The 22,694-nt window shown below is 31.2% G+C and overlaps 1 protein-coding gene across 1 annotated transcript; it reads right to left on the bottom strand.

The window, feature by feature from the left end:
* Positions 1-297: 297 nt before the first annotated feature.
* LOC107454364 (uncharacterized) lies at positions 298-21,490 on the bottom strand. Its single transcript, XM_016071546.4, has 2 exons — positions 21,276-21,490; positions 298-1,694 (listed from the first exon to the last, which is right to left on the bottom strand). The coding sequence occupies exon 2, from the start codon at positions 1,681-1,683 to the stop codon at positions 793-795; it is 891 nt and encodes a 296-aa protein (XP_015927032.3). The 5' UTR covers positions 1,684-1,694; positions 21,276-21,490; the 3' UTR covers positions 298-792.
* Between the last annotated feature and the right edge of the window lie 1,204 nt (positions 21,491-22,694).

Here is a 22,694-nt window from a genome sequence, read left to right as displayed (position 1 = left end):
GTGTATTTATGAATAAGTGAGCGCTGTAAAGCTACTTAATCATAATTATTTTAAACAAAAAATGAAGCAGAGTCAAACAATGTGAAAGGTATACTTATTAGTTGGAAAAATTTCTCTTATTCGAAACAATTGTAACAATTTGTGAACTCCAAGTTTTATGATTTTTGAATAGTTATCATTTTTAAAAGTTATAATTTCAATTTTTAAAAATATTTTAGTCATTTTGAAAAAGTAATTTTTAAAACAAATTTTTAATGTATTTATACCATATATTGTATTAATAAGTCTGAAAGATTTTATAAAAATGCAATTTATTAAATCATGAAAGAATCTATTGCAGTGTAAATTACACATTTGTACCCTTCGATCTTTCAGAAATTTAGTAAGTCGAAATAGACGTCCATATTAAGGAAATGAAATTTGTTCAACAAATGAATTATTTGCCACAAAGTTAGAGGCTTCTTAACTATTTCACACTTTTTCACTGTGGTGCCAATAGAATAAACGAATGTCAATTGATAATTTTCCTTTTTTTTAACGTCTTTATCAAAAATCAATTTATTTGTGAGAATGTCACTTAAATCCTAAATAAATTTAAAAATCATTTTCAATCGAATTTCAGGATTATAATCCAGAATAGACTCTCCAGCGAACGGAAATCGTATTTCATCATCCATTATCTCATCCAATCTGCCTGCAGTTTACGCTGTTTTGTACTGTTTTTACAATTAGCCTTATATGATGGGAAAAGAATAAACAAGGTAGAAAATTTTAAACTAATGAAAGTTTTCATCATCTAATGCCTTCTTTTATATCTTCATCGAAAATCACTTTATTCGAGTGGATGTCACCTAAATCTTTCATTAGTTTCAAAAACATTTTTAATCGTATTTCAGGATCACCACTTGGAATAGACGCGCCACCAAGCGGGACATTCATCGAACTACCCGCTTCAAAATTATGTGGTTTCACCCCGATGCCACCATTTCCTCTTTCAATATTTTTCACTAACCATTCTGGTATTTGCACTTTCATCAAACCATCTGCTCCAAAATTAGTTGGTTTTTGTTCTCTTCCGCCATTTCCTTTTGCAATTTCTTTCACCAACCATTCTGGATGTTTAGACACCGCACCTTGAAATTGCATTTTGTCACCATAGAAACCAGAAAATGGCCGCAAGTCGTTATTGTACATCAAAAACTGTGGCATTCCAGCCAATTTTGGATCTGGGATTGGTTTCTGAGGTGGGAACATGAACTGTGGAGGCAAAACGAGACTCTCATAAACGGTTGATGGTGCAGCGAGATGGAATGATGGACTAGAACTCTGCGCATATATTTTGTTGAACCTCTCTAAGTGATTCAGGTTAATTTGCCTATTTTGGGAATTTATCATGCCTCGTGCCCGACGAGGCTGTTGGATTCGAACGTGACTCATAGAACGTCCATCCCGGAAGGGAAGAGTCACCAATGTCTTGGCTGCTGTTCGCCAGCTGAGACCAATGTTGTAAAGTTGGTCCAGCGCTGTCCAGAAGCGAATAAGACTGCTGGGTTCCCATACCACTTGTAATACAGTGTCAATTAGACTAGGTCTGTCTTCATTGATGATTAGCGATGATTGTCCATGGGATATATGTGTCCATGTAGTTATAAGGATGAATAGAACGCAGAAGATGTGTTGCATTATCAAAAAACCTAAAAAAAAGGAAAAACTATTACTATGGATTCACTATTTTTTACTATTTATTATTTAATTTAACAGCGCTAGATCAAAGTGATTGTTAGAAGAAATCTGAAAGATAGAAGCAAATATATTGCTATAGATTTACTCCATTTATTGACTATATACGAATTTTTTTTATTATATAGTTTAATAGTGTGCTCGAAATTTTATGACTTTAAAGCAATACGAATATTACATAATTTTAAATGGTGTAATTGCAAATGACAATTAGTATTTGATTAATAAAAAATTTAAAAAAAATTCGACTTTTTAATTTTATTTTTTGTTTAGAAACTGTTAATTAGGTTGTTAGAAATACTAGTAACATAGATTTTAGCAAGTTTCAGGTACACTTTTATTGAACTGAATCTTAATTTTTAATCAAATTCGTTATGAGATTTTTTTTCTAAAGACACCTTACAAGAATATAAAAATAGGTTCAACATTGAACCTTAATATCGGTGTCTTGAACCATTGGATGTTTACTGTAATCTTAATACGGAGTTTAAAACCGTTTTTCAGCTCAAGTTGAATCATAGTATCCTGAAATCAAATTTTAGAAATATAAAATAGAAGTACAATCTACTAAATTTGATTTTAGATTGACTTTGATTTTTTTCTTCTTAAATTCAATTTGTGACAAATAAAGATTTCGATTTTAAATGCTTTGTATCTAATATTTTGTCTTTTGATCCCTTTAAAACTCGTATCTTTAAAAGTATCTTATAACTGACTGACTAAAATTCATTAATTAATTTTTATTAACGATGCTTTGCTTTAAAGTGAGAAATGGTTATGCTGCCTTAAGAAATCAGTTTGTTTAATTGTGTTAATAAAAGCGCAAAAGTGTTTTTTAAATTAAAAAATATTAAATTTTCGATGTTTACCACAACTTTACACGCAATCATTTGAAAACAATAATTCAAATGAAATAAGAGACAAAATTAATGCGTAGAAAATCGTTCAAGATAATTTTTTTTATTCGAAAAAGAAAAGAAAATATTTCCTAGACGAGAAAAACAAATCATAATGTATTAGGTGCTCGAATTTATTTATTATGAATTTCCTAAGCAGCATTTCCTACAAAATTTACACTTCTGGAATCACATTTCATTTTTATGACGATTTTACGTTCTATTAAGCAAAGAATAAAATCAATTCTTTCATGCTCACCACTTTCCGCATTTACACGAATTAAAATCAGAAATTAACATCCATATTACAGACCATTAAATTCTCATGCACACTGATTTAATAAAAATTCTGAACGGTGTCATATTATTTCGGTCATTCGACAAAAATAAGATCGAAGATTTATCATTATTTTTCATTCTACGAAAAAAAAAAAAGCAGACGATTATTCATTATGTTTTGCTACCAGAGAGGCAGACGATCGAGGAAAACCTGAAACCTCTGTGCTCTTGGAAAACGAGCATAAAATATTAAAATCAGAAGTTAATCAGTTTTACGGGTCAATGTTTAAGTCGTGATTTCATGTTAAAGTTGCGGCTAAAGTTACGGTTGTGTGACGAATATTTAAGAATGAAAAACTATATCTTTTCAGTTGTTTGTTATTTGTATTTAATTGCTCGCCTCAAAAGTTTTGAAAAGATGCATGTTTACATTGTGTGGGACACTTTTTTTTTATACTGTCAAGTAAAAATAAAAAGAGATAGTAAAATTCAAAAGATAAAATTTCAGAGAAAACAACTCTAGAATTACGAACGTGTAACGGAATTGTAAATTGTAAGTGGTGCATAAAGTGAGATGAACAATTATGAAGCATTTTACAATGTTATTATGTTTGAAAACAGTTGGAGGACGAATTTGTGTAAACGGAATAGAAAATTGCGTGCGTTTATTTAAAAAAGATTTCTTATTTCGTCATGAATGTGTAAAATTAAAATGAAATTTTTACTCTCAGGCGAGTAATATAACCGTTTTATTCATTCAATTAGTTAAAAAATTTTAAAGATAATTCTTCTTTTTATCTTAATTGTTTAAATAATTGAAAACGAGATAAAATATCATGTAGAATTTCAAAAGTTGAATATAGAAAAAAAAGTTATTTTACTTCATTACAAATATTTGGTGTATAAAACGCACCAAAGAGTACACCGTTCAAAAAGAAAGGGTTAATTGTTAAAAAAATTGCTGCTGCTATTTTATATACTGTACAAAATACATAAAAATTAGCATCGTCGGCGACATATTTGAATATTACAGATTTTTATTATTCTTATTTATTTGCTAACCGTCCAAGCGAACTAGCTGGCTGTCGAAGCTGTAATTTTACTTATATATACGAACTGTTGAAAGTTATTTGCAGTTGTTAATGAATTTCAACTGTCAATTCGGAAGTTCAATTATAAGTAGATAATATTAAGAAAAGTTTTATGGATAAAAAAATTGAGCTAATAACCGATACTCTTTGCTGTAGAAGTCATTAATTGAAAGTTTCGTTGATACCGTTAGTATCGTAGTATTGATACTGCATAGTTAATATTGATACTGTATTGTTAGTATTGATACAGTATAAGGACAACGACATTTAGTTGCAAGCTGCATTTTTACCTCAAAAATTATGAACAAAATCCGTTCTTAAGGCAACAAGAAATCTGAATTTATGTAACGCGATAAATTAATTGCTCAAAAATAAATTAAGATGACATTTTCTTCAATATTTATCTATATAATAATTGCTTTGCGAACCAATTATGTCCGCTATTAAAATAATTAACAAACTAAATATTTTTTTACAGCAGGTAATGACAGAGTCATAATTTCCTACTTGACATGAAAATTGTCATCTAGAAAAAAAAATGAGTTGGGAAAAATTAGGTATAAAAAAGGTTGCATTTTAAACTGCTTTTCTGCGACCAGCTTGGTCACTTTTTAAAATTATCTTGAACAACATTTAAGCTTTAACGAAGCGGAATGCACTGTACAACTATACTTAAATATTCGATTTATTCAACTCCTCCTTAACGAAGCGGAATGCACAGTACAACTGTACTTAAATATTCGAATTCTTCAACTCCTCTTTAACGAAGCGGAATGCACAGTACAACTGTACTTAAATATTCGAATTCTTCAACTCCTCTTTAACGAAACGGAATGCACAGTACAACTGTACTTAAATATTCGAATTCTTCAACTCCTCCTGCATATATAGATACAAGTAACATCTAAAATGATAATTATATGCTGCCTGTAAAAAAGTGCGCACTTATCTTTTGTAAATTTTTTTACCTGTGCTGCATTATATGCAACGCGTCTCTACGTAAGGTGAAAATTGTTTCGGTTTAGTACCATAGAGTTATAAATAAGACCTATTTATTACTCTATGTTTAGACCTATTTATTACATAGACCTATTTATTACTCTATGTTTAGTACCTCTTCTGTTATGCTTTCGTGTCCAGTTTATATTTTAGGACCATAATATCAGAGATTAGTTCCAATTTCAATTTTAATCCATCAAATTTTAATGTGCAGTCGAATTTAATACTCTTTTTGTGTAATGATGATTACATTATAATTTTCATTAAACATATATTAAGAAAGAGGACTAATTAAATTAAATTATTTACAAAATGTTCATAGATCAGAAGCTCTTGGAGACAAGTTTAAAACTTTTGTCATTTTCAAAAGACAAGTGCTCACTTTTTTCTCATGTAGCCTATAGTTATTATTTTATATGCTTAGATATTAATGTATGCAATTGCTCGAAAATCGAAAAAAGACAGGCTGTATCTTTAAGAATTGGTATGACAGTATAGCACCGTTTGTGTTTAAAATTTTTACAGTGATCTTAAAAAGGATCAAAAACAAATTTAAATAATTACTTTGTAACTAAATAAATAGGTTCTAAGCTTCTAAAATGCAAAATTATTCCAAATAAACACTTAACACTAAACTATTGATTTAACATACTTCAGTGTTTCCCAAAGTGTGGTACGCGTACCCCCAGGGGTGTGGGAACATTTTAACGGGGTACGCGTTCCTATGCGAAATATCTTGCAACAAACGAAAATTTCACAAAATTTTTATTTAAAAACAAAGCTAGCCATGAAAATTTACGATTACGTATTTTTCTATTGGTTATTTTTTTACAGAGTTAACATTCAATAATTAGTGGCGTCAACAACCAGTTGTGATTTTTAACTTTTGTGCAATTTTTTTATCACAGCAAAAACAATATCATTATTCTCACTGATGCAAATAAACTTATTAACAAAACTTTGTACCAAAAAAGAAAAAGAAAAATATTTTTAGAATTTTTTTTTATTAGTGGTACACAGCGTAATGAAAAATTTAGAAAGAGTACACAAAAAAGTCATAAGTTTGGGAAACACTGACCTACTTGAACAATCACTTATGGCAACCAAACAAAATGAATTTAAAAAACTAAATCGGTTGAACATCTTAACGTATAACTAATTTTTTCAAATCTACTTAAATTATTCAAGACAACCTAACAAAATAAATAGTAACCAAATTATTGTCATTAGATAGAAAAATACCCGAGTTTACGGTTTGTACATAAACTAGACTTTATAAAAGAAATATATATATATATATATATAGATTAGCAGACTTCGGTGAACAGTTGGTCTGTCTTTTTAATTAAGAAAGAATTTTAGGTTCTGAAATCGTACCATTAAATATCAAGATATACGTAGGTATAATAAACTTGTATTGTTTTAGTGAGAGTGGATTTAATTTCTGTTTTCTGTTTCGTTATCATGGTAAATTTGTTATTAAAATGATTAGTACAACATATGCTAGCAATAAAAAAGAAAGAGAAAGTATTCGAATTATCTCAATATCGAATTTGATGGATTATAAATCAAATTAGCAGCTTAATCAAAATCAAACTGCGCTCTTATTTGCTTTTAATTATGAAAGTCGATGAATTTCAATTGTAAGGGTTTTTCGCCTGAACGAAACGAACTTTTTAACTGTTATAAACTTCTTTTAAGTCATACGCAGGTCTAAAAAAATAAAAATAAATTTTAAAGCAAAAAATAATCTTTAAAAAATAATTTTGATTTCATGGCATTGTTCAAGACAGCAAGCATAACCAAGTAAATGGCTATTTCCGTTTAAAAGTTTCATTTTGCATTTTTAAAATAGACTTGAGCTTGCCGACCAATTTTATTCAACTTTCTTAAACCTAGACTAAAGATTTTTGCTTTTAAAAACTTTTCTTTTCTTAATATTTTGAGACAAGAGTTAATACTTAACTGATCTAAATCTTAATTCTGTACTCAGGTATATAATTTATGCACGTTTGGGGTATCAATTCTTTGTTGTTAGCCAACCTCTTATTTTCAACTTATCGGTTTTAAGAACCATCTGTTGGCAACTGCTTTTTCGAGTTGACACTCACACAAACATTAACACCCGTGACTAATGAGTACAAATTTTAATATTACGATTCATTGTCAAAAATATATCGCAATATTTTAATAAAAATATATAAATCTATTAAAAATATTGAAAGAATATAAAGTACCAGGACCGGAGGTTATTGATGGAATCAACAAATCGAGGTTGTTGTAAGCAGTCTGACTGATGCATTGCCTTGTTTTTGTTCGTTTGATTTTGGCAACTTATTATTTTTTTTTGTAGAATATGTATCAATAGAAGTGTTCTTTTTTTTCCGTCTAAGTTTGTCTTATGTTATAATCTTTATTAAAATATTTCTTTTTCTCAAAATGATCTGTTTATTTACAATTGCAATTTAATTCAACACGTTATCAGCACGAAGCTCTGTGTAAGTAAACATTAGAAATTCGGATCTAAGAAGATAGGCAGCACAATAATAATCGCCGCTATGGAAGAATACAAATTGAAGAAGTTGAACGGCGAAAATTATCATGCATGGGCAATACGTGCCCGTGCACTGATGGTGCAGAAGAAATGCTGGGAGGCAGTTGAGCCTGGCTATGGACTTGCTGAAATGTCCGAAAATGAGAGAAAGAAAAATGATGAAGCTTTAACTCTAATGTTCTTGATTGTAGAAGATACGTTTTTGGATGATATTGGCGACTGCGCCAAAGCGAGGGACGCATGGATTGTATTGAAGGATATGCATACCAAGTTTGGCTTACTGCATGTTTTACAATTAATGAAGGACTTTTTTAACATTACTTTGAAGCCTGGTGAAACAATTCAATCATATTTGACCAGATTGATTGAAATACACCGAAAATTGTCGAGTGGTGGTTACGCTTTCACCGACAGAGAAGTTGCGCTCATCATGTTAATAGGTCTGCCAAAATCATACGAAAGCTTAATCCTGAACTTAGAAAAGGACGAAGATAACTTGACAACAACCATTGTGAAGTCTAGACTATTAGTTGAAGAAAAAAGAATATATAGAAATGTGCAAAATGTTGAAGAGCAGGAAGAACGGGCACTTCACACAAGAAACTATAATCAAAAAAGACCAATGCAGACAAGCACTGTGAAGAAATGGACAACAAAAAGAAACAGCGAAACAGCTGCAAATTCGAAGAAAACTGTCAGGTGTTTTAGCTGCGGAGAATGGGGTCACATCTCCAAAAATTGTGAAGAAGCACAACAAAGAAGTCAAAGCAGTGCCAGGACTGCTATAGATTTAAAAACGAACTGGGCCTTATTAACAAATAAATTTAAAGCTGAAGACTCAACAATCTGGATTCTAGACAGTGGTGCTACAGAGCACATGACGTCAGACAGAAAGAAATTCGAATCGTTAACTGATTACACCTCAGTAGTAGAAGTGGCGAATTCTGAAAAAGTTCAAGTTACCGGAACAGGAAACATCACTATTTCAGTTCAAGAAGATTCTACCAAAAGCAACATTAATCTTGCAAATGTATTGTATGTACCAGACTTGGGCGGAAATTTGCTGTAGATTGGCAGGATTGAAGAAAAAGGTTTTAAGATAGAATTTGCCCATGGTGAAGCAAAAATACTTGCAGAAACTGGTGAAATTGTTTTGAGAGCTAGAAGACAGGGAAGACTATATATTATAGAAGAAGATTGTCCTGCAGCGTACATTTCAGCGATCCAGTCGAATGGACTCTGGCATCGTAGGCTAGGACACCCTTCCCCAGGCACTTTGAGAAACATAATAACCACCAAAAGTAAACAGGAATCCAATCTTGAAACAAGCAAGCCATGCTCTGTGTGCATTCAAGGAAAGATGAAGCGCAAGAAGTTTCCAAAAATCTTAAATACACGAGCTAAAGAAACATTAGAAATTGTGCACTCTGATGTAGTCGGAAAGATTTCACCGCCGTCACTGGGAGGCTCAAATTACTTTGTTGTGTTCACCGATGATTTTTCTCGTTACTCTACAGTGTATACAATCAAAACTAAAGATGAAGTCATAATGAAGTTTGATGAATACAAGAGAATGGCTGAAAATTTTCACAGAAAAAAGATAAAAATTTTGAGAAGTGATAATGGAGGTGAGTTTAAGTCACAAAACTTTGACAACTATCTTATTAAACATGGAATTCAAAGGCAGCTAACTGTGCCGGAATCCCCTCAACAAAATGGAATTTCAGAAAGGATGAACCAGACTTTGATCAACATGACCAGATGCCTTCTCATAGAATCAGGAGCAAAGCCAGAATTCTGGGCTGAAGCTGTGTGCACAGCATCTTATCTCCGAAATAGACGCCCATCTACTGCAATTGGAAGAAGTACGCCAGAAAAGTTATGGTCAGGTAAAGAAACGAACTTGGATCACTTGAAAGTTTTTGGATGTCGGGCCTGGAGCCATACACGCTCATTTCAAAGGCGAAACAAATTTGACCCAAAGGCTATAGAATGTATCCATATTGGGTACCCAAATGGTATCAAAGGATATAAACTCTGGGATCCAGAAAGAAAAAAGTTTTTTTATCAGCAGAGATGTGCTCTTTGAAGAAGATGTGTTCCCTTTCAAATTGACCAAAGAAGGACCCTATGAAGATAAGATTCCCTTATTTATTGAAAATGAAGACACAGACAATATGAACTCAAGTGATGAAAAATCAAATAAACTTCCAAATTCTGAACTACATGAAACATCGCCAGAAGAAATAGATCAGAATCCAGACACAAACGCCATCAGCCAAGATGAATCCCAAAATAATGTTTGTGGAGATCAGATTTACCAACAAGTTGAAATGACAGAGGAATCCAACCAACTAGAACATGATCAAGAAGATCCAAATAATCAAGTCTGTCGAAGTGATTCTGCCAGAAGAAGCACAAGAACTATTAAAACCCCTGCACACTTGCAAGATTATGTACTTTACAAGGCAAAAGAAGCATGTTCTGCAAATGCAAAGCAATTCCATAGGGACCCTGTAACATTGGAAGAGGCTCTAACATCACAAGAAGCAAATTTGTGGCAAAAGGCCATAGATGAAGAAATTAAAAACTTACGTTGTGCACAAACGTGGGAGCTTGTTAGCAAACCACCAAATGTCAAGCTTATCAGTTCTAGATGGATATTTCGGAAAAAGAAAGCTGATACAGGAGATTGTGATAAATTTAAAGCTAGACTGGTAGCTAAAGGTTACATGCAAATTCCTGGAATTGACTTTCAAGAAACGTTCTCTCCCGTGATCAAATTAAAATCTATCAGGATCTTATTGGCACTAGCTGTGGAATGTGAAATGGATATTCATCAAATGGATATAACTGCTGCTTACCTGAATGGTACTTTAAAAGAAGACATTTACATGAAACAGCCTGAAGGAGCCATAGTGCCAGGCAAAGAACATCTTGTCTGCCATCTTAAAAGAAGCCTATATGGATTGAAACAATCTGGAAGAGAGTGGAATACGTGTTTCGACACCTTTTTGAGAGATTATGGATTAACACGTTCTAAAAGTGATCCATGCATTTACTATCATCCAAATAAAACACTTTACCTTGGCATATATGTTGATGATATGCTTATTGTTGGAAATTCAGAAGCCATAGACATGTTTAAACTTAAGGTTAAACAAAAGTTTAGAGCAAGAGATCTTGGAGAAGTAGGTGAAATTTTATCGATGAAAGTGAAAAGGTATGCTGATGGATCCTTAACCTTAGACCAAACATCCTATGTAGAAGAAGTATTGAAGACCTTTGATGCAATCTTACTCAGAGGAGCATCAACTCCCTTAGACCCAAGTGTTAAACACTATAAGTTAACCGATGCTGAGTGGAAGGAAACTAAAGAAACATCGAACAAAATTCCATACAGGCAGGCGATAGGCAGTTTACTGTATCTTGCCTGTGGTACTCGCCCTGACATTGCTTATAGTTCAACTTATATGAGCCAGTTTAACGAAAGACCTTCTGAAAACCATTGGCGAAGTGTCAAACACTTATTCAGGTATCTTAAACAAACAAAACATCTTTGTTTGACATATAGAAAAACTAGAAAGAAGCTAGAAGTATTTTCCGATGCAGACTGGGCAGCAGATTGCATTGACAGAAAATCATTTAGTGGTTATGTGGTCATTCTTGGGGGTGCTGCGGTGTCTTGGTCCAGTAAAAAACAGCATTGCACTGCATTGTCTTCCGCAGAAGCTGAATACCTGGCGATGGCCCATGCCACCGAAGAAGTATTGTGGATAAAGAGCTTACTGTTTGAGCTCGGTAAAGAAATGTTTGTACCACCTCCAGTACTAATAAATGTTGATAACCAGGCAGCTATGTTCATTAGGGCGTATCGAAAAAATCGAAATTTCTTAGATCTTTTTACGGTAGTGCGGAAAAGATGTGAACACCCATCATTAAAAATTGTGCGGAATATCAAAACTCTGGGTCAATATCTTCTGTCGCCTCAGTGGGCCGAAAGTTCCGAAAATTGGACTAAAAATCATTAAAATAAAAAAAATAATAAACAAACCCATATTTCGTTTATCGGTTTGGGGTAGTGTTTACTAGTTGCTATTCTGTAACAAATACAATCATAAAAAATTTTAGAATTTTATTTTTATATCTTCTGCCGCCTCATCGCCACAAAATTTTGGAAAATGAAGGCAAAAAATTTCAGTTAATAAACTTCACACTTACCTCATTTTAATGGGAAGAGAGACTTTATTTTACCTCTTAAACATACAAATGACAAAAGCATTACTGTTTGTATTCATTTTTTGTCTCAAATTTTGACATAAGTTTTCTGGATTCTAGTGTCGCTCTAATGAATTTATCCATGCTCAGCGGCCCAACTGTTTTTCCCGAAACTGCAATAACTAGTTTCACAATCCGCTTCACTACTTATGTGTGTGAAGGAACTTTAATAAAGTTCCATCAGTCCATTGGCATACCGTCCCTTATCATCTTCAGAAGTTCTTGAGAACGGGTGAACACATAACGTTAAGAGCAGGAATAACGAATCTGCGAACACAATTTCCTTCTGGGCTAACTTCCCTTGCCTTACTAAACTACCGAGCTGCAAGGGTCCTAATATGGCACCCCTCATCCATTAACATGGCCAAAAGCATGTTTTCTGGAGCTGCAAAGTAAGCGTTGCGAGAACTAATTGGTTTGATTACGTCACGATACTTTTTCGGCAAGTAGCGAGAGGAATTGATGAAATGCCACAGGTGTCTAGTACTGTTTTGTATGGAATGATGAATTTTTATTCGGAACCATGAGGGTGCGTAGACTCTTAGAATGAATACAATTAAAGTTAGCAACACGTTTGATGGGTCTAATGTAGATATATATCAATAGATATGTAGATATACCTCATGTCATACCTGATGTAGATATGTCGATATACCTCAGTATTCGATTAGCAGTTGTTAGCCAGTGAACCAAATTCAATGTTCCTGGTTCCCGGTTCGCTAGATCTGAACATTAAAAGCCAAAACTAATGGCGGTGCAAATTCTTAATAAGTATTTCTGATCTGAACTGAGAGTGGTGGGATCAATATCTGGCATCTCGCATTCAATGCTATTAAAAGCAACAATTGAAAGCTTTTCGCATCCTTTGAGGCTCCGTCCAATGTCTCCGGTGTAAAATGTGGGGCCAGATGACTTGCCGTCAATGGACTCAAATAGGTGTCGTAATGGCAACTCATTGAAATGAAGTAAGCAGAAAATCCATTGTACTGCTCTCTGAAGTTTCAATTCAAGCCTGCGAATTACACCATTAAACACATCTGTGTTCACTACGGTGCCGTCACACCCGAGAACGTAAAGGTTACTAAAATCATCCAATAAATCACCTGTATTCGTAAATGCTGTTAGGTATATGAGGACTAGATCCACTTACAGGCGTAACATGTCCCATGTACGTAGAATCAGGCTCCGATAGAATACAGTAATGAGCGTTTACAATTGTTCTTTGGAACTGCTTGCCCTCGTGTGTTTCTGATGTTAAAGTTTTGTCATGTCGTCTATCAAAATAAAGGCCATATATAGTGGACCGATTTTCATTTGATTTTGAGACAATTTCTTTGTAAATTCTCGATTTTTTCCTCCATATTTCATTTTTGTCTCTAATGAGACTGGTATCTGATTGCGATATTAATCTTGCGATATCTATCATAACACTCCATGCTATAGCAGCCGTGGTTCTGTTGGATACACCATATCTTTGACTGACAAGAACTGTCAAAATAGGGTTCAAAATAAGGTTGTTCTATTTTTTGGCAGAGCGCCAAATCCAGTCTGTCTCGATTGTGCATTGTGCAAGCAGTAAACAGTTATACAGAAAAGTACCAAAATGCGTTGAAATTTCCAAAATTAGATGCCGATGAGGCGGCAGAAGATATAAATCTGTAATTCTAAAATTTTTTATAGTTGTTGTTTTTAAAATATTGTAACTTTTAAGTGCTACCTCAAACCGATCAACGAAACCTGTGGTTATGTATTAATTTTTGTATTTTAATCATTTTTAGTCGAATTTTTGGAACTTTAGGCCCATTGAGGCAACAGAAGATATCAACCCAGAGTTTTAAGATTCCGCTAATCTTTTAATAATAGGAATTCACATCTTTTCCGCACTACCGCAGAAAGATCTAAGAAATTTCGATTTTCTCGATACGCCCTAATGTTCATAGCTAAAAATCAAACTACGTCTGATCGGAGTAAACACATAGATCTTAGGTATCATTTCATACGGGACAATGTAGATCAAAGAATTGTCGACTTTCGATATATTAATTCACGAGATAATGTAGCTGACCTCTTAACAAAAAATATTTCGAAGAAAGTACTCAATAGTTTGAGGACTCAGTTAGGTTTTATAGAATAACTGTGATATATTATGTATATGTGTAGTGATCATTCCCGTGCCCTGGTAAGGGGGAGTGAAAGAATATAAAGTACCAGGACCGGAGGTTATTGATGGAATCAACAAATCGAGGTTGTTGTAAGCAGTCTGACTGATGCATTGCCTTGTTTCTGTTCGTTTGATTTTGGCAACTTATTATTTTTTTTTGTAGAAAATGTATCAATAGAAGTGTTCTTTTTTTCCGTCTAAGTTTGTCTTATGTTATAATCTTTATTAAAATATTTCTTTTTCTCAAAATGATCTGTTTATTTACAATTGCAATTTAATGAATCAATAAAAATATACAAATCAATAAAAATCTATATCAATCTAATTTATACATTGGTGGATTCCATTGGCTTCGACATCGATAAGTACTGTTTTTTATAATTTTTTTTAAAAAGTTTATGACATTTTCATTTAAAGTAAAATAATGCTTGAAAATTAAAATTCGAGATAAAAAAAAAGGCTGCGAAGAGCTACTTATTATTATTAGTTTGTTTAAAATGTTTTAGAATTTGAATTTAACAAATTTAAAAGTCGTTAAATTGAAAAGCCCTTTGGACAATTAAAGTAAAGAAAATTTATGTTTAACATTATCACTGACGGTGAAATATAATATTTCTCCGATTTTCGATAACTTATATTAGCCTGCATATTTGTTTCGATAATTCTGCACTTAATTTAGGACTTTAACGAGCTTTTAGGATATTTAATTTTTTCTAGTGGTTTCGTCTGCTTCGAATTTTTATATATTTTGTAAAATTCTGTTTCCATGATAGCCCACGTTTCAATCTATGTTTCAATATTAATTTATTTCATCAATGAATTTTTTACATTTTTATTTTTTTCATCAATGAAATTTCGTATGTTCGATATTGTGCCCAAACCGCATAACTCTGGAAAAAAGTGACTGATCATCCCTTAAAAATTTGAAAACTTGCTTGAAAAAAAATAATAATCTTAACAAGAATCAGGCTAGACTAAAATAGTAAGGAAAGATTAGAATAAATAATTTAAGAATCTTGTATTTTTGCATTTCACTTGGCTTAATGTCGTTTTACGTAACTTAAAAATTGTTGGAAGAAACATCTTTCAAAGATACTATAGTTCTGATAAAACATCGTTCTGTAGATGTGAAGAGAAATACATAAAAAATGAAATAAAATTTCGATCGTTCCTCTGACGAAATAATTAGAAACATATTTTAAAAATTGCGGAAATATATTTTGATGGGCGAAATTCAAATTCGTTAAGAGCAAAGAAAAAAAAGTTTATTTGGAGAACGTGCATTTTTGCGACTGATTTCATTATTTTAAAATATCGTCTGCATAGCATTTAAAATATCGTCTGCACCTCTCAACTCATTGAAACTGAAATCCGATCATCTGTTTTTTTTGTTTTTTTTTTGTTGACACTATTATGTCTTAGCTTGCATTGCACATTAGTTGACTTTAAAGTACAGGATTGTTCAAAAAGATGTAGATTGGACATGAATAAACTGCATTCATTACTGATGAAAAGTGAAGATTTCAATGTTTGGGTTAAACTCTTAACTACAAATGTTCAATGTGTTTCCATTTTCTACCCGGTAAATATTTAAACGGTAGCAACAATTAGTTACTCGACCACCTGATTAATTATCTATTTCTGTTACAACCTACATATGCAGGTTGGTATGCTAATTACAAAGACTGCTTATAAGTCAAGATGAAGAACTGATAACTCATATTAGAGAAAGACATCATACGGGATTTGTAACCGCCATCTCCACGACCAGCTTACAATGAATCGTAAATCTAATATGTTATGCAATGAACTAATAATGTTTAGCTTACTTCAATTAAGCGTGTGTATACTTCTTTATTTAATTATTGTTACACATACATTAGAATGAAGACTTGTGTTTATTGTAACACGCATATATGCAATACAAAGAACGGCATATACATAATTGTGAAATAGAAGAACAGATAGCAAAAATCTCATCCGGAAGGCGCCAAGCTTTGGCGATTTATCTATTACAGTACGGTATCTTAACTTTACAGCTACCTCGGCCTATTTTTTCAATTCATTGTTATGCATGCATATGAAGGTCTGTGTGCTCATGGCAAAGCATATCTTATAAGCTCATATCAAGTTAAAGAACAAACAGTACAATTTAAGCACGAATTATTCTTGTTCATCGAGTACACACATTGTGTGGTCGTACTCGAACCCGCCTCCTCCACACTACATTGAGTTTAGAGAAACCGCAATACCGCTGGGCCAGGGTGATTTTTTCAGTCCAAATAAACTTAGTCCTATGCCCAAGTCCCGCAGTAAACTGATGGTAAAGATGAGGTTCCCAGTAGAAACTCGAAGTCAAGCATCACTGGCTGTGGTCAGTAAGCGGGTGGGTTACCACTTTGAAAAGCCTGTGTAGGGACCGAGGGTGTGTGGTATCAGTCTTCGTTAAACTGTTCTACGTAAAAGTGCACGATTTCACGCGCATGTCTTCGGGTTACCAAAGCAGAGGAGCCATCCCTTCTGCAAAGGGTCAAAATTGCGATGGCAGGTCTTCGGATCATCCTCAGGAATGCTTCCCAGACCATCGCCAATAGCTCATTGTTCAGCTCTAATGTGACGTAAATAAAGTACATAAATTCAAATTCTTAAGTGAAATTAATTAAACAGGAGGGTTACTTTTGAGTAAATTTATATTATTACTAGTTTAGTAAATAAAGTACCTATCTACATATGCCAAAAGTTTTTATAGTTTAAATTTATTTGGTGAATTTACTTGGAGTATCTGACGTGTCTATCATTTAACCGGTAAAAGGTTTACTTTTACTTGATAATTTTTATATAAACGCATTTTTACTGTTATGTATCATTATTTATCTTAAATGTATCTTTACCTTTTTTTTGTATTAAAACACTTAATGTGCTCATTTACTCATTGTAAACACTTACAGCTCATACTTGAAATACATTTTCTTTATAGAGTTATAATCTGAGCATTGACTCGCAAATATGCAATTGTATTCAAAGTTTGAATCTTGAATTTTAATAATAAATTTTCTAACTTAATTGTATTTTATGTTATGCTTAACATTACGTTATTTTTAAATGTTGCCTCACTGCTCTGAAATTAAGTCTGTTTTAAAAACAGAAATTGTCTTTATACCTAATTAATTCTCATTTTTCATTTAGGAATGTGTCGTGATAAAATCTGATAATTCTCATTTAGTAAATTACCTTTAATCCAGTATCTTTTGACTCTAAATAAGGAACATCTGTGCTCTTGGTTTAAGCAAAGGGTTAAAATAACTTAATTGTAAATATTTGTAATTTTCCAATGCTAAAATTTTGACAAAGTTTGCATTATATGCATATTAGTTTTTGGAATTCTCACTTATGTAAAGGCATTATTTATTTACTTAAAAAAGTTAAGATTTTATAATTTCAAACTTTGTAACGAGTAAATAATTCCGAAAAAATAAACTATGAAATTTTTTATTCAGAAAGTATAGCATTTCATTTTAATTAATGCAGATTATCATTATTTCTTAATTATACAAAGCATATTTTTCACTTTTGACCACTTTTATGGGCGTTTTAAGAAATTTATAAATTGTGACATTATTTTAAAAAAATATTTATTATTTTTACTGAGGAAATTTTACAATGGAATCCAAACATAATCCTGTACACTTTACTTCCTACAATTTCTGTACATTTATTCCCTCTTTATACTTACTGAATATGTTTAACAACTATTCATCAAATTTCATTTTATAAATTTGTTGGCAATGTAATTAAAACTATTTTCTTTTCAAAATTATTCCCACGATTAATTTTACATATGTATTTTCTCATGTTAAAATGAGAGTTTTGTTCATTTCGTTACAAATCTAAATTAAGTATCGGAGAAATTTTACTGGTAAGGTTTTCTTAAAAAATTTCGATTGAAGACAAGATGTCCATACAGTTCAGAAAATGTTAGAGTAATTATTTCATAGTGTATCTAAATAACTTCAGGTTGAATGTTTACTTGAGAAAAAACTTTACATTTAAAGCATTTTATAAAAATGCTGAGCATTTTGTTTTAAGTAAGTATGATAAATTATTAAAATTTTAAATATCTATATTTGTACGAAAATTAAATGCGTTATTTAAAAAAAAATCTGTTTAGAAAATTTCAAATATGCCTGAGAAAAATACTAAATTGATTTGAAAGAAAATTATAGCGATAAGAAATAAATTAAAAGTAAAAACGTTGAGAATGATAAGAATTTAATACAAAACATTCAAAGAATTAATACATTTTAATTACATAAAACATACCATAACAAAATAAATATTTAACCTACTAAGGTTCTTTTTGTATTTTTTGTTAAAATTTGGGGTATGAAAATAATTTTGAAATAAGGAAAATATAAACTAAAATGCCATCTAATATCATTAAAATAAACAGTTCCCTTGCAAGCCCTTAGAACCTGCAGTAATTATAGTTCGTATTCTTCAGTTTAAATAGTTTTTTTTTCTTCCTAAGGAAAAATTAATTTTTTGTGATCGATATTATTCTACTATAGTTGAAACCAACCGGATTCCTTATTGTAGGAAACTCATTTTCTTGTTTATTTAAGGTATTCTTGTTTTATTTACTTAACATTAATTTTATTATGATAATGAAAGCATTATTCGTCTTTTCAAAATATATTAATTCCAATTTTCTTTGTCATTTACATTCTAAACTTTGTTTCTTAATACTTTAAAACTATATCGAATCAACATTAATAATTGCACCCTTCCCTTGGCAATAATGTTAATTAATGAAATTTGTCATGAATATAAAAAATAATAATTTTATTATTGTTTACTGTCACACTGTAAGAGGTTCCGATTCGCAAAACAAAAACATTTAGTTAAATACATATAATTATTATAATCTTATATAACAGCATTTTGTTAATAAATATAACTAAATGAACAATTACATGAATTTGAAAAATAATTAACTGTACTTGAAGAAAAAATTAAAGTAAGCAACAGAGATTATTTGTTATAGTAATAAGAAATTTAAAAAAAGGTAACTTTAATCGTTAACGAAACATATTATTATAAATGTTCAAGCTCCTTTGCATTCTTTAAACTTTATATTATTTAAGCTTTCAATATAAATGCTGAGATTTATATCAGGCAATATTCTCTTGTATTCTCTATATCAGGCACTTTTCTCTTACTTTTTTTGTTAATTTTAGCATGAGATTAAGCACGAGCTTATAAAATCAAGATTTCGTAAGAGATTAATTAATTTTCCTACAGCAGTGGACAAATAGAAAGTGAGAAAAAAAATCGCGAAACTTTATAAATTTGCGATAACTATCAAACAATTTAGAATTTTGAAGGAAACTCAGGTTAAGTTCATAAATAAAAATGGCTCATTCAACAATCAAAATTTCTACGGGTTGCTGATGTTTTTTTTTAAACCAGTTTAATAGTTAATATATTTAGAAATAATTTTAAATTTTGTCACGTTCTTTTCCTCCTAACTTTTCCAAGTCACGTCACCCTTTCCAGTTATAGAACTGTCTCAGGTAACCCCATTCATAAAATATTTGTTCGGATTGTTATAATTTTATTTTAATTTTGTAACCGTCGTTGAACAGCCGACCCAATTTATATGTTTACGACTACTAATATTCAACTCTGCACCCTTGTAATTTTGAATCCCATTCAGAAGACAAAGGAACTCGCAGACCAAGTATTGGGAGTGCCTTCCCCTTGCCTTCGTGGAAGACTTTTTGATGGAACTAACCCGCATTTGCTTGACATGGAGAGGAAAACCACGAAAACCTCCCACGATTAGCCTGACGGCGAGAGGATTCTAACCCATGATCCGTCTATCACTGAGGATATTTCTTGCAGCACTGCGGTCTGTGAGAGTTGGGTGCGGAATTCGAATGAATCAGCCATTGGCGGGATTCGAATCCCGTTCACCTCATTGGGAGGCGAGAGCTCTATCCCCTGAGCCACCACGACTCCATATTGTTATAATTGTCCGCATTGCTATAAGTTTGTCCGCTTTGTTATAAATCTGTTTATACTTCCTTCCTATAACTATCCGCATTGTTCTAACTTTGTCTGCACCCCATTCATATATTATTGTCCGCAATGTTACAAATTAATTTGTATCCCATTCATATATTATTTGGCTGCATAGCTGTAAATTTTCCCGCACCCCATTCGTATATTATTTATCCACCGTTAATATTAATTAATAAGTTATTAATAAAATAATTAATGATAAAAGAAATTTTATGTGCATAATAATAATATAATAAATTTGGTGATCTAGCTGCTCATTACAAATCGTAAAGATTAATACTGCAACTTTAATTCCTTTTTGGATTATTATTTCGGCGTGGTGTCGGCGCTTTAGAAAAATAACTCATAAAGATATGGTTTAGCAAAAATATGAAAAAGCAAAATCAATCTTAACTCACTTAGGATAGATACTCATTTCCTTTGTCCTTAATAAAACTTTTATTTTAATGATCGAATATTTATGTATAGCGAAAATTCCTTCTAAGAAAATTTAACAAGTCTATTTTTTCTTTCATTTCTCTAAAAATTATTCTGCAGATTTCCTTTAAAATTTGCATTTTATCAATTAAAACTGCATATAATACTACAAAATGATGTAAAATTTGAAGGCCTTACAATACAAAATTTTTTCGACGGCTATTACACGAAATCATAAAAATTACTAATAATTAAAAATTATTTTTTACAATTTAATTTTACTTAAAAATTATTTTATTTGTCTTAAGGTTAATGAGTTTCACTTTTTCAAACTTTTTGAATGCCACCATTAGTTTTAGAGATTTGTCCAAAAGAGAAAAAAGTGAACTTAACATTAAGAGGCCCAAGCTTTCGACCGTTCTTCTTATATAACTACATGTTCCAAAATGTGACTACACAGCTATATTTTGACTTTTAGAAATTCAAATCCACTGAAAAGTATGTTTTTGAGTCTGTTTTAGCAAACTTAATAACTAAATTATAACTTAATTAACTAAATAGCATATTTGAAACTAATATTTTCAACCATTAAGATAGTTTTTATTACGTGATAATCCGTTTATTCGAAGGTAGCTTTTTCTTTTTTAGCTCACTGCATGTAAAACTGAACTGTAGATTGAAACTTTTTCGTTTTGAATAATTCTAGAGATGTTTCAAAGTACCCATTTTTCGAAAAAACCACAAGTAATTTACGAACAAGCAAAATAGAATCTTACTTCCATGCTTTCTTTCATCTATCTTAATCCTAAAAGTTTCTCAACCACATCCAGCAAACTCTCCAGACACGATAACAACCACACTCACTGACTGGGTGGAAAAGCAGATGAAATGTGATCAGTGAAGAAGATGGTGAGCAATTTCACTCGTAGAGAAGTCAGCCCACTGACCCACTCGAACGATCTTGACTGTGACCCCGTTCTTCACCACTATGATCTCAGCTGTTGTGGCCATAGGGCAAATGGACCACTTTCTCGAATACCTACAGGAAGGAAAATTTTTTTCTTCTTGCCACATTTTGGGTAATAATTATCGCATCTTACCCCCGGCTTAAATACTATTATTACTTAACGGTTATTTTTAAAAAATACTACAAGCATATAATCTTGACTTTTAGTAGCAATTAGATTATATGTTTTTTTTTAAAAAAAAGTTCCTTTTAAAGAAAAGTGATACAATTATATAGCTGTGAAGCATGCTCATAACTTAACTAAAATTTTATATACATTTATTTGTTAATAATATATAATTAGTGTTTTTATAAATGTTTAAGTAAATAATAAATGTAATTGAGTTACATAATCGCAAAAAAAGTTGAGTTAAAATGAAGTTAAATGTGTTAATGTCTTGATTTAACTTGGCTATTATTTCTTAATACTAAAGTACATCTGCATTAACAGTCTCAATAAAAATACTTAAAGTAGTTTTTAATACATTTCAGAAATTAAATTTCAATTAAACTTTAACAATTAATCACAAACAATTTTTACTACAATTCATAACAACTAATCACAGATAATAATCACAAATAATTTTGACAACAAATCACTAATCAAAAATTTAACTAATCACAAAATTGATTCCTAAGATTTGTTAGTTGTTCTAAAATCAAAGACTAATTTAAATAAATAGAAAATGTAAACTATTTTTTTATGTATTTTAATAATAATTTAAGAAAAAAACAACACCTTCAATCGGATATCTTAAATAAGTTTATTTTAGCATTTTATTTATCAAACCATTTGTAATGAAAATAAAATAAAATTAGTAATTTAAGGGATATACAAATGAAATTTATGTAATTAATTTAAAATTTTGAATAAGTGATTGATATTCCGTAAATTAAAAATCTAAGAGTATCTTCATCTGTTGATAAATATTAATTGCAGAATTTAAACTGCTAAATTTTATAAAATTTTAAATAATAAATTGAATTAGAAAGAGACTAACCGGTTTTGAGTAGTTTTACTATACAAATCAAGCTTGACACATTTTAGCAAGCAGTTTCTGTAACGAAAATAAGCTATAATTTTATAACAAATCATTTTAATTTTTCTAAAATGTTAACATTTCCATATTTTGTAGTTCTTATGATCAGTTAAATAACATCTATTATTCATTGGCAATTGAATTATGCA

This window comes from Parasteatoda tepidariorum, chromosome 1 (assembly GCF_982258835.1).
Source record: "Parasteatoda tepidariorum strain Cologne lab strain chromosome 1, Ptep-v5.0, whole genome shotgun sequence".
Lineage (NCBI taxonomy): Eukaryota > Metazoa > Arthropoda > Arachnida > Araneae > Theridiidae > Parasteatoda > Parasteatoda tepidariorum.
The sequence above is the reverse complement of the archived record's forward strand: the minus strand, read 5'-3'. Positions and strand labels throughout refer to the sequence as shown.

Bases quoted from the DNA above. Each gene is read 5' to 3' on its own strand.
- LOC107454364 (XM_016071546.4), bottom strand. From the start codon at position 1,683: ATGCAACACATCTTCTGCGTTCTATTCATCCTTATAACTACATGGACA.